General features: G+C 39.6%; 1 protein-coding gene across 12 annotated transcripts in view; it reads right to left on the reverse strand.

Annotated features, from left to right (window-relative positions):
- Positions 1-12,002, reverse strand: part of ABI1 (abl interactor 1) — a 78,082-nt gene that overhangs the window by 16,729 nt on the left and 49,351 nt on the right. For 8 of the 12 annotated variants that reach the window (XM_063414105.1, XM_063414155.1, XM_063414131.1 and 5 more), the window contains exons 3-5: positions 11,199-11,375; positions 1,512-1,526; positions 687-787 (exon numbers count right to left, since the gene is read on the reverse strand). In XM_063414105.1, the coding sequence (XP_063270175.1) occupies positions 687-787; positions 1,512-1,526; positions 11,199-11,375 (293 nt within the window). The remainder of the gene's footprint in view (positions 1-686; positions 788-1,511; positions 1,527-11,198; positions 11,376-12,002) is intronic. The other 4 variants (XM_063414122.1, XM_063414146.1, XM_063414097.1 and 1 more) reach the window with 1 other exon arrangement.

Raw genomic sequence — 12,002 nt, forward strand, 5'->3', positions numbered from 1 at the left:
GACAAAACCATATGGCACGTGCACTGAGCTTCTCAAGAATTAATGTTTTGGTCTCTAGCAATAACTACTTGCTGGCACACCAAGATAAGCAGATTTCACTCCCCACAGGTCAACAGCAGCAAAATAGATGCAGGGAACTCTGCTCACAGTGGGACTTGGGAATAGCAAAATCCTTCCTCATTTAAGTATAAAAATAAAAATGCACAAGCCAGCAAGAATCAACGCTGCCACTGTATTCACAATGCCATAAAATTTGCTTAGCTAATGCAACAACTACAGCACAAACAGCCACTTCACAGCTCTTCTAATATTAAGAAATGAGCAGACGGAGTAGAAAGATTTTACTCATAAAATCTTTTCCCCGCTGAAGTTAAAACTTTGATTAATTTCTGTCACTAAGGACTTCTCCCCAAAAGTCTGTAATAACAATAGCATCCTCATTTACCCATATCCTATTAAATCCCATATCGTATTAAATCCTTCCCCATGAAAAAAAATTCTTTCAGTCATTCTGAAAACAAGAGTCAATGCAGCTGAAGGGGTTCACACAGAAAAGGTTATTGTGATTTTTTTTTTTTTGCTAAAGGCAACCAGAATTGCCATTTATCCATGAATTTAAGAAACACCAACACTGCCACAATTAAAAATTTCTGTTACATAGGAGGGACCAGGGAGTCCATTCTTACCCCAGAGTTCCCCGGCCTGACATGGGAGGACTTGGTGGTTTTTGTGTAGGCGGATTTGTTCTTGACAAGGTGCCAGTTCTTGCAGGCTGGTTATTTCCATGCTGAAATAAGGGAAAACATGATTTTATTTTTATAACAGAGCAGCTCTATTACTGACAGCTTTTTTTTTTTTTTTTTAAGTGTAAGAATATGAAGTGAGAATTCCCAGACAGCTGTCAAACAGCAAGTTTTCAGCTACACGAGACAGACACCAGTAAATACGAAGAGTCTAAACACAAGCTTAATGTTATTTTCACTATTAAATAACAACAGACATCAGAAAGGTAGACAATTGACAGGTTCATGCACAAATGTCTTCTATCATTTTTTTCCTTAAAGGGAAGCCACATTTGTATTCATTGCCATTCGGATGTTAATAATTTAATTCAAACTTTAACACTGACAGTACAATACAGCCAGCATGGCCCAGAATTTCTCAGTCTGCCCCTGCTATTTGACTAACAGAGTCATTCAGGTTGTCTGGGAAGTCTCCTGCAAAAAATGTAAGTGAAGGGAATCAAGGCATCTACCGAATTCAGAGCAAAGCACTATATGTGTTAGAGAAATTAATGTATCTATGTATAAATGCAGATGTCAATGTATCACAGATATATTGACACACTAAATGCTGCAAATAAAAAAAAGTATAGCACGTTTAAATTAAATCTCCTATGGAAAGCAGAAGAGAGTGTAAGAGAGCGCTAGTTTTCAGTTTTAATGGCTCTGCAGCCTCTACTATGAGTCACATGAGGCACTGTGGGTCAAAGGAGAAATAACACTTCTTACCTTGGCTTTTAGCCACTTAACGTTGGCAAAAAAAGGGGGGAAAAAGGTACAAATTAATGGCAGATCCATCACAACTGATACGACAGGTTAAACTAAAGATAATCACATTTCAAAGAAATCATTTATTTCTACTGATAATTAGCTCATCCCACTACACTAAGAGAGATTCTGCTGTGTCAGTTATTGACAATTTGGTATCCGACAAAGTGACCACAGGAAAAGCATTTGTGTCAAAATTAAGCTGAGCTAAGGTTTGCCAGTTATGTCTGCCAGGTTCCTCATGGGCAGTAAAGGGTTGAAAAGCCCTCTGCTGACCATTCAAATCCAAAACCAAATCAGTGCTATTTCAAGGGCAGTATGCACTTAAGAATTTGTTCACAAAACCACAGTTTCAGCAATATGCACAGAATCAACAGGCCCGATGCTTTGACACTTAACCTTTGTATGTTTTCAAGAAATCCTAGCTGCTGCATTGAATGGTAAATAAAGAAAAGAGAATTTTTAAACAGGATGAGCATCAGTGCCTTTCACCTCTGGTTTATTGATTGAAATCCCATTCAAGCCAGCACAACACTGGCTGCAAAAACTGTGTTGGCAGGGATATAATGATTGTTATGCTGAAATTTTAGCTCTTAGAATCAAGTCATTATATAGCTTCACTGAATCATTTTAACAGCCTTTGTGATTGCAGAGAAAAAAAAATCAAAACTTGGCCTCATGAGGAAAATGTAACATTTTAAATAAACTCAAGCCAAGTTCATTCATTTTTGGGAAGAGCAAGGGGGTCATGGGAGAGTGGGACACATGGATAGGCCCTCATATTTTTGAAAGGGTTAATTTCACCAATTAAAAAAAGCAAATATAAACACCCAAACCAAAATAATCCTAATGCTTTTTTTGAGGTTGTTTGGAATTAAACTGTTATGTCCAGAACAAGCCTTTTAAGGCAGAGCATTTCAAACTGCAGTTTGCATCTTCTCCTCCTCCAAGAAACATAGACTAGTTTTAAGGTATCTATGAACTCAGTACAAAAAGTAATTAAAACATGCTATACAGCAAACATGCATTTGGGGCTTCTAACAGGGTCTGCAAAACCAATGAAAAACAGCTGGGGTTTACCAATCAAACAAGCTTGAAAGCCACAGCCCTTAAGTTATTCATACTTCAATAACAGGAACATAAACCCTGCTCTGAAATTCAGATTAAAAAGTTTAGCTCTGGTAAGTAAATTTGAAAGTCAACCCATTTACTCCCAGCCTAGGCAGAAGTTCATCAGCAGAGTTCACAGGCATTTAAACCACCTCTGTCCCCACATACTTATTTCATGGATAAACATGCAAGTTCAGTTCTCAAGATGCCAGAGTACTCTCCCAAGTAGTGTATTTTTAAAACAGGCCTTTAGTAATGAAATCTGCTTTCTCTTCTCACAGGAATATGTGACCCTTCCCCTTACTTCACCAGTTGCCAACTGCAATGGCATAATAAAAGGAATTTGTTAAAGGAGACCAAAAAATGAGATTCTTATCCTTCCCCGGCAGACATAGCTAGAAACATTTTTGAAGGCTGGCATGATTTCTTATCCAGCCTCTACTACTAGATTTGCCTGCCTCAAAAATATAAAACCAAAAAGCTTCCTTTCTTTCCCTTCCCTTCTGCAGTGTCACTCAGCATTTATGGTGAGTACTTCTACCCCCCTCCTAATCCTGTTTCTGCCTCCACTGCAGTGACAGTCTGAATATCAACATGTAGCAATGATTCAGTTAATCTTCATCTCATTTCAAACCCTTCTACTGCTAAGTCCACTATTAGTGTGGAGTAAAGATTTATCTGAAGTCCAACAGCTCTTGACCTTTATTCCTGCCTCTAGGATTACATGAGGTGAGCTTCATCTCTTTTGCTAACAGTTAAACAATATACAGATAGATACACACTTGATTGTTCAGAAGAATTAAGGAACTGTTGCCACACTGCTTTCTATATGTAAAAAGGTCTGTAGGTGTCCTCTCTGTTGTTGTCAATATAAACAAGTCATACAGACAGGAAAACAGAGGGCCAGAACACAAAAGGAACTGGGATTCACACAGGAAAGCAACTCCTGATCCAAAAGACCTAAGTAAGGGGGGAAAGCAAATGAACCAAAGCAAGATGAACCATATGGCTATTTAATTATGGTTAACAAGCTAATTAATTAGGAGGAGACTTTTTTTTAAAATTGATTGGCTGAGCTTATGAGGTCAACATTGCTGCATTTCTTGGTTTGAAAACCAAATGTGATGCCATCTAAGCAATTTAAAAAAACTGCTTGGAATCGAGAACAGTTTATGAAGCAGGGTCTAGACTCAGCGTGATTTGAAGAAGAAAGTGAAAAAAAAGGCAGCAGAAAACTAAAAGGAATGGCAGGCGTGTGCTTAACGTATGTGCAAGCATCTCTCAATAAACGCCTGCAGGCCAGGCAGCCTGTTGGCAGAACACAACCATCACCAAGTGCCTGACCAGGACCAGGAAGGAGGGAAACGCAGGGCATGAGGAGGAGAAGTGGTACCAAGCATAAATTCACAGCTTGAAGAGGGAAGAAACTGTTCTGAGAGGGTATAAAATAAGAGACAGGAGGTACAAAAGGAAAAAAAGCTTAGTCAAATGAGGAGCATCACTGAGAACTCCTGAAGCTGTGAGGAGCATGATTCCCTTCTCCTCCTGCTGCTTGTATTACTGCACACGCAGGAGACTTTTCAACCTCATACCAGCATCCTGGATGACACACACCAGAACAAAAACAGTCTGTAGGCTTGCTGGGGATGCTTGTGATGCTGAGGGTGAGAACTAGACAGACCAGGATGTTCCCAGAAAGGAAAGAGGGTAGGCAGCAGTACTGGTTGGGGTTTCTGGCAACAATACAGCAGATCATGTTTTAAAAAAGCAAGCAGAACAATCTTGCCTTTCCCGGGAAAGCCTAACAAGCACGTGGCTGTCCTGGATAAAGCTTTAAGGGCTGTCACAAAACTAAGAGAAAGAAACCACAATCTCAGGTTTGAGAAATGAGTCGATGCTGCTGCATTTCCAAAATATCACAGCTATGGAAGTGACACATCCACAGGGTTTGGACAGCATGGGAGAGCAGGCCAACCTAGGACTTAGATGCAGCAGTGGGTTGGAAAGGAGCAAAGGAATTAAGGATGTGGGCAGAACAGGTGTTTGCAACTGCCATGCAGGGGGGCATCTATCAAAGCCAAAATTGAGGCTGCTCCTGTAACTCATGCCAGAATTCAGAGCACCTGGACTTCAGAACTTCAGCTGTGGGTTGGGAAGGGCAAGCAATGACTGCTAGTACCAAGAGACTTATTTGCTTAAGGCAACTCTTTTGGCAATTCCGGCATACCCGGTTCTGGTAGTCTGAAGAGTACAGAAATACCTGCTGCCAAAGGCAGTACTGCAGGTTGCTGTAACTGAGGTCAAAGGGACAAGATCAAGAATGGCATGAAAAGGAAGGCTGTGAGGAATTCAGAAGTACCCATGGTAGTCAAAGGATATCAAGACATCGAGGGACTCCACTGGCTGGCCTCAGGAGGAAGTCATCTAACTGTTTTTAATAGTTTTCATGCCAAGTAACAAGTCATGGGGGAACATTAGTCATGATTCAGAGAACTATAAAGCTATCATTTGAGCTATAGACTGTGCTTGGAAAACTAGGGGTAAGGATGGTTGCAAATAACTCATTTATGTGAGCAAATTTATCTGTAAGCACACAAAAGACCACCTGCACACAGAAGCAAAATCCTTATCATGCTGATATTCAGCAAATTTCTCCTGCACATTTCAGCCATGAACTCTCCAATTTCAGAATGCAGAAACTTCAATCTCTATGCAGGTTGTACTTCCCCTGCTGTATTCACTCATTATTTCTCTGACTCCTGAATTTAAAGAGCCACATTCACTCTATATCCTTCCATACCTAGGATGACTGAGAGAGGTCATTAAAGACCACCCAATATAAATGCTCTTCAATGGAAGCAGGGGTTTAAAAAGTGTGCCAGTCTGATCTCATTAACAGGAAGTATCTGGCAAACTTGGAACTTTTACACATAGGGCCTGTCAAAGCAATAGTCAGCCTCAGATCTGTTATCTTTGACCAATAATCACAGCTGTCAGCCACAATAGGAAAAAACCCCACATGGTCACTCTTCACTCTTTAGTCAACCTCCCTTTTACTTAAAAAGGTACTTCCTTTATTAGTCATAGCAGAATGCCCCTACAGAAAGGTAGCTGGCCAAAAGACCTTTTGAAATGCTATTATGTGTGTGCAGCTAGGCAATTTTGCACAAGATTGCCTTCTGTCTCATCAGTGGGGCAGTTCTGAAATACCACATGGTGACACAGAGCAAGAGAAACAGAAGCTGGAAAGGTGCTTGCATGTGAAGGTAGGGATTGCCTGAGGAAATTACACAGTAAAGCACCAAGCCTAGAACGTGGCTTCCTTACTGAAAACAAGACATGGAGTTTGCTAGAATATGTAATCAAAGATGTTGTTCAGCAGGCAGACTGTATGTGGGTGTCAGACACTTAGGGCAAAACACTTCTGCCACACTAGTTTTGTGCAGTTTTGAAGAAATTATTGCTGTGTCCCAATTTTCTTATCAGAATGGGTCAGAAGTTTTTATTTGTTCTTCATTTCCCTATAGTCTATAATAAAACAGATTATTTTGAGGAAATGTAGGTTTCAAATAGGTATTTCTTTAAAAATTGAACATATGTAGGTACGTCTCTCTTCAGGAAAATTTAACCTCTCCTACTAATATTTGCAACCTAGTCATTAGTCTTCTGTTAATGGCAACTAGATGTAGTTTCTTAGTACTGCTTCTCTCCTTTATTTATTTATTTTTTTAACTTTCCAATTAAAAAGCATCAGCATACAAAAATCAGTTGTGGATGATAGACAAACTTAACATTGTTCTCTCAGTACTTACTAGTCTTGTTCACAGAAAGATACCTAGATTGCTGTTTTTAAATAGTTCAAGATTTTTCAGTTGAGTTGGTGACTTTGAATCTAACTACAGTAAAGTAAGGCTAGCACAAAAAAAATGAAATTAGAAAATAAAGAGAGCTCAAAGTTTTGTGTTTCCTTTGCAAGCTGAGGCTTGAAATCACCATTATATCAGATGACACTAGGCACACTTCTGACTTTCCAGTAGCAAGTGCCCTGTGGAAAGCACCCAGTGTTAACACTCACAACAGTCATTGGAGTTGGCAACAGGAAGTTCCTTTTTCCCCCAGAGAAACATTCTTTACCCTACAGCAATATTTACTGTTTGGCCATGACCCCAGAGGGATGATGTGACATTAATGAAATTGGCAACATGACATCCTTTGAAGCGTGAATGTCTGACAGGGGCTGGTAAAGGGACAAAGGCAGCAGCAGCTCCAGTTCAGGATCCCTGTCTCACTTGGGTTTTATTAGGTTGAATTATTTAAAATTTAATATTCCAGCAGCTACACATAAAAATTCTTATCCTAATGGGTAAAGTAAGCTCGATTAGGTAGCCTTTCACCCTCACATCAGCATCTCATCTGCATTTTCATTTTGCACTGACACAGATATAAGCATAAGGACTGCAGACAAGTAGGACGTGCTGAGAAGCACAAGGGTAAGAGCAAGACTCCCTTCTCTAAGCTTAGTGTTTGTCAAGTTCTGGCCCAATCCCTACTTTAAGGGAGTCCTTCCAACTTCCACTTGCTTGAGAAAGATTTCTGAATGCTTAACTCCTGTTTAACTTTCTGGGCTCAAAAGCTTCTTACAGCTTTCATGTGCTGAAATGCAAATTTCTTGATGGTGACAAAATTACAGTACTTTTCCTTAAAATAAAACTGAAAAGTGATCAATCGTCATATACAATTCAAGTTTGGTTTTGAAGAACTATTAGTTCCATAAAACAAACTTGGTCCAATTACAGCTATTAGGCATTTCAATTAGGCATGTATTCAACATTTTATCTGCCTTTAACCATAAGGCATCATCACTTCAATTTCCCACTTAGCTGCCATTTTACAAATTGCTGCAATTCCACCTGCCTTCTATTCAAAAAGAAGATTATTATAAATTCAAAGGCCAATTTGAATTTGGCTTTTAAGGGCAAATTTAAGGTTTATAAAGCAGCTTCCAAGCTTCCTCCTTCTCCCTGCTCTTAAACTAAGGATTTTCTGTATGAGTAATTGTGTTTGACCTATTTATCTGCTGGCACAGTATTTTTTTTCTTTCCTTTCACAAAAAAAAGGAGAAGAGGAGGAAGGAAATGTTAAAGTAGCCTCTGCCCAATAATTTTAAACCAAGCTCTACACAGGAAGGTAGATAACGACACTTACTCTGGTTTACAAAGAATTACTTTAGCTACATTCCCCAATGCCCAGAGGGTGACAGCTGAGCAACCACTTAACAGACCAGCAAAAATGCTTCCCTGTGTGTTTCTTCAAGCCATCAACACATATCTGTGTTGCAAAGGAAGGCCTTCTTGCTAGCACACCAACTGAAAAAGCTCTCCTGATTTGGACTGATGCTAGTCTAGGCTTCATAGGGACATATACTAAAAAAAAAAAAAAAAAAGAAAAAAAAAAGAGAAAAAGTAACTTTTGGAGACATTGTCTCCATTGTCCCTGCAAAGGGAAGGGACAGGGAGTGCAGCAGCTGAGGCATTTTGGGGCTGCCATGGAGGTTTCAGGCTGAAGGAAAAAGCATCTCTCTGATCCTAGGATGCTCTACAAAAGCTTTTCAACCAAGACCATGCTGGAGGAGGAAACAGCACTGCCTTCCAAGGAAGTGTCTCCCATCAGTGAGGAAAGCTGCTATGCAAAGCAGCTGCTTACCCAAACTGCCACCTCCACCCTCAGCTGCCCCCACAGAAACTGCTGCACGCGTGTGAGACAGAGGGAGGCATGCAGAGCCCTTCTCCATGCCCCAAGCACATGCACCTGCTTTTGCATCCCTTCTACACAGCCACGACACAAACAGCAGACACAAACAAGAAAATGAACTGTGAGTACACAGAGGAGGTGGTTTTGCATTTGCTCAGATGGAAGATGTATGGTGAAGACAGCATTTACCCTGAGGATTACACACCTCCCTAATCTTGTTATTTAGCTCTGTAAGACACTATTTTTATCTACACTTTCCATATGAAGCAATTCAGGATCACCCCATAAAATATACTGTGTATTTAAACAACATTTTTCTTAGGATCAATATTTAAGTACATAAAAGCAGAAACAGGGTATAATCCAGTTTGTATCCTTGATTTCTCCTCCTTGTTTTTTTCCTTTATGTTTCTTTATCAAATCCTACACCAGAACAGAATCCCACTAACAGCAATAAATTGTCATCTACAGATTCCAAAGTGCTGCATAATTTTTATTTAATACTTAAATACCAATATGTGTGTTGTGCTGTATTTTACTGACCTGCAAGTTAGTCAAACTGACAACTGTCCTAAGCAGACTTCAAACATCTTTTTCTCTAAAAAACATGGTTTCTAAGGCCTTAGTGGACACGTTGCTGTTCAACTTGGGGTGAAACCTTAGCTCAAGAAAATAAGACTTAACAGAGACTGAAGCATCTTTTAAGACCACTCTGGACGAGACAAGGTTTGTAATTCAGTTTATTGTATGCTCTCACCTAACTGTAGATTCAAGAAGCAACTCAGATTCTCAGCATCATCTTTCATTTGTGCTGACTTCCAATAGGCCTTCATATAGCTTCTTAAGTTGCTTTAGTTTGATTTTCTTGTAACACCACTACCTACATCTATGTGACTAAATAAGCTACTTCCTTCAGAACCTTGATGTGTGTCACACTCTTGGGACCCAAGTAACAAGATGGCTAAAACATTTAATGGTGTCATTCACTAACTCAGCACACTCTTTTCAACAGTGTGTCTGACCTATGGCAGCCACCTTGAACTACATACCTGAGGTCTGGCTGGCAGTTTACTTTATTTGTGTAACAAGTCTACACAGAAAATACCAAGAGTTTCATGCCTTTCACAGCTGTAAAACTTGAGTGACTTAGGCAAGTCACTCAAAGAAACAATACCAAGATGTAATTTGCAGCTGTCTTGTAATTGAGTTGGCAATTTGGTTATTACTAGAGGCATTTTTACCTCTGAAAAGACCAAGCTGTTAGTACAGAAGGAACCACTAACAGTCAAAAAAACCCTTTAGCAAAACCATTCTGTAAGAACTGCCTAGAAATGGGTAAATAGCACCCACTAAAAAAAGAGGGTCAAGTGAATAAAGACACCAGTACTCCCCAAAGCGAATACTGATATTGGAAAATGCAACAGCTAAACCCTAATAACCTCAGCCTTCATGGATCAAGCAATCTGTTTTGAGTCTGCACAATGCAGGTAGTTCTGCAAAGCATCCATTTCAGAGACTAACAGTAATTATTTGACTTTTAAAGTCTTCTACAGCACTTGATCCCTGGAGCACTTAAATGCAGAAACCAATAACCTGACACTGAATTTCTGTACTCTCTATTCATAGAAAATTCTCCTCAAATGCAGGCTATACTGAAAAATCATCAGTTTCTCTGACTCCAGTGTTTCTATTTTATAGCAATTCAGAACACATCTGTCAGGCTTTTACACAAGACTGTTATTCAAGACTGGCTTAATTTATTACTGTAAAACAATCCTAAGACAGTTTTAATACAAGTTCACCTCTAAACAAAACAAAAAAAATCAGGTAGTCTAAAGTGACTACATTCATTCATAGTCTACAGCTGTCATGTTACAGAACTTTCTAACTTGTGCTGGAATTAGACTCCTGTGGACATTTGCAGGGCTACTACAAAGCAGGAGGTACCCCGGTACTTTGTTAGGCCACGTAATTCCAAAAGATTTGTTCCTCAAGCTCAGCAATTCAAAGGGCACATGATGGGCTGATACAGCTGCACAATTGACTGGCCAGAGCACATCAAGCTTTAGAAGATACACAGGTTTTGAATAAATGCCGTCCAAGAGAAGATTGTTGCAAACTGAATATACCTTGAACACCTGGTCTAGAGGGATACAAAGGTATTTCTTATAAAAAGATGAGCAGGGAGTAAATGGTGTTGAATTAATTCACTCTAACTACAACCATTTCAAGAGAGGTAGACATTATCTTATTAGGGTTTTTATTAAGAGAAAAGGAAAGTAAGACTGTCCAATGGAAATAAGATATCAATCAAATGCCACTGAGATTTAAATGCAAACTAGCTGACCCCCTTTCTTTTGTTCACCCACCAAAAAAAACCCACCCTCACCAGCCAACTTCCCCATAAGAGATGACTTCCTTTATTCCTTTAGTTATTTAGAAAAAACTGAGTGGCAGTGACAACTTAATGTAGAAGAGGAAGTAGTGATAATTTTAAAAGTCAGTCATGGCTTTTTTGACAAGTCATTAGCCTAAAATCATGGGCCATTATTTCCTGACACTGTGACTATCACTGACAGTCACAAGGTTATGGAGAACATTGCTCAGAAAACCCTCACTGTAAAACAATCAATCTTGTTATTGAAATGTTTGTATGTGGGAGCATATCACACCCATAACCCTTCCTACCATAAAGGAACCAAACATTTCAGTATCAGTCCCATTCTGCCCCGACCCTGCCTCCTGGTCTGTGCTACCTGCAGTCCTCAAGTGTCCAGGAGTTCTTACCTTTACGCCATGGCCAACATCATCCAGCACCGTGTAGTCTATAGGTTTTCGAATATACCTTACAGGACGTTCCATGTTCGCTGGTGCTATAATTTTGTGAGTTCTTGATGTGTTCTTATTGGTCGTCAAAATGCCTATCTCTCTGCGAGCGACCTTTTCTTTATGGATGTCCACAGTCTAGATTAAAAACAAGAAAGTACGGGTTTCTTTAGGCATTTGCTGGTTTTTTTACAGAGCTAGCTACATGTTTAGGTTTCACTGTTAGACAAAGAGTCTGAACTGAGTTAATGCTGCTGGAAGGATGCCAGACTATTGATGAAATTAGTTTAATCTACACAAATGCTGTTAGAAAATTACACCTTAATAAAATAACCAATATTAACAATAAAATTACAATTATACGTTACTGCTTCGACACTTTAAAGACACTATGCAGATACAGTCCTCACAGATTAACCCTCAGCACTCTTATGACTGACACTGGTAATAAATTACTCCAGCTCCACAGCTGGGAAACCAGGACAGACAAGCTAAGCAATTTGCTCAGAGCCCCAGAGGGGGACTAAGCTTGGGAAGTCTGTGTGGTAATTTCTTTCAGCAAAGCCATCAGTGCATATCAGAGTGAGAGTCTGCACAGGGAGGGACTAATTTCAGCACTCAGGCTAGTTTCAGTCATACTGTTCATAGCAGCTTTACTGAAAGGATAAAACAAAGCTTTAAAGATGCAAGTAAAGGAATATAAAATAGGCTGCATTTTATTCAGGGGAAAAAAAACCCACAGAGACAAAGATCAGTCCAGCAGTC

Source organism: Prinia subflava, chromosome 1 (assembly GCF_021018805.1).
Source record: "Prinia subflava isolate CZ2003 ecotype Zambia chromosome 1, Cam_Psub_1.2, whole genome shotgun sequence".
Taxonomy (NCBI): Eukaryota; Metazoa; Chordata; class Aves; order Passeriformes; family Cisticolidae; genus Prinia; species Prinia subflava.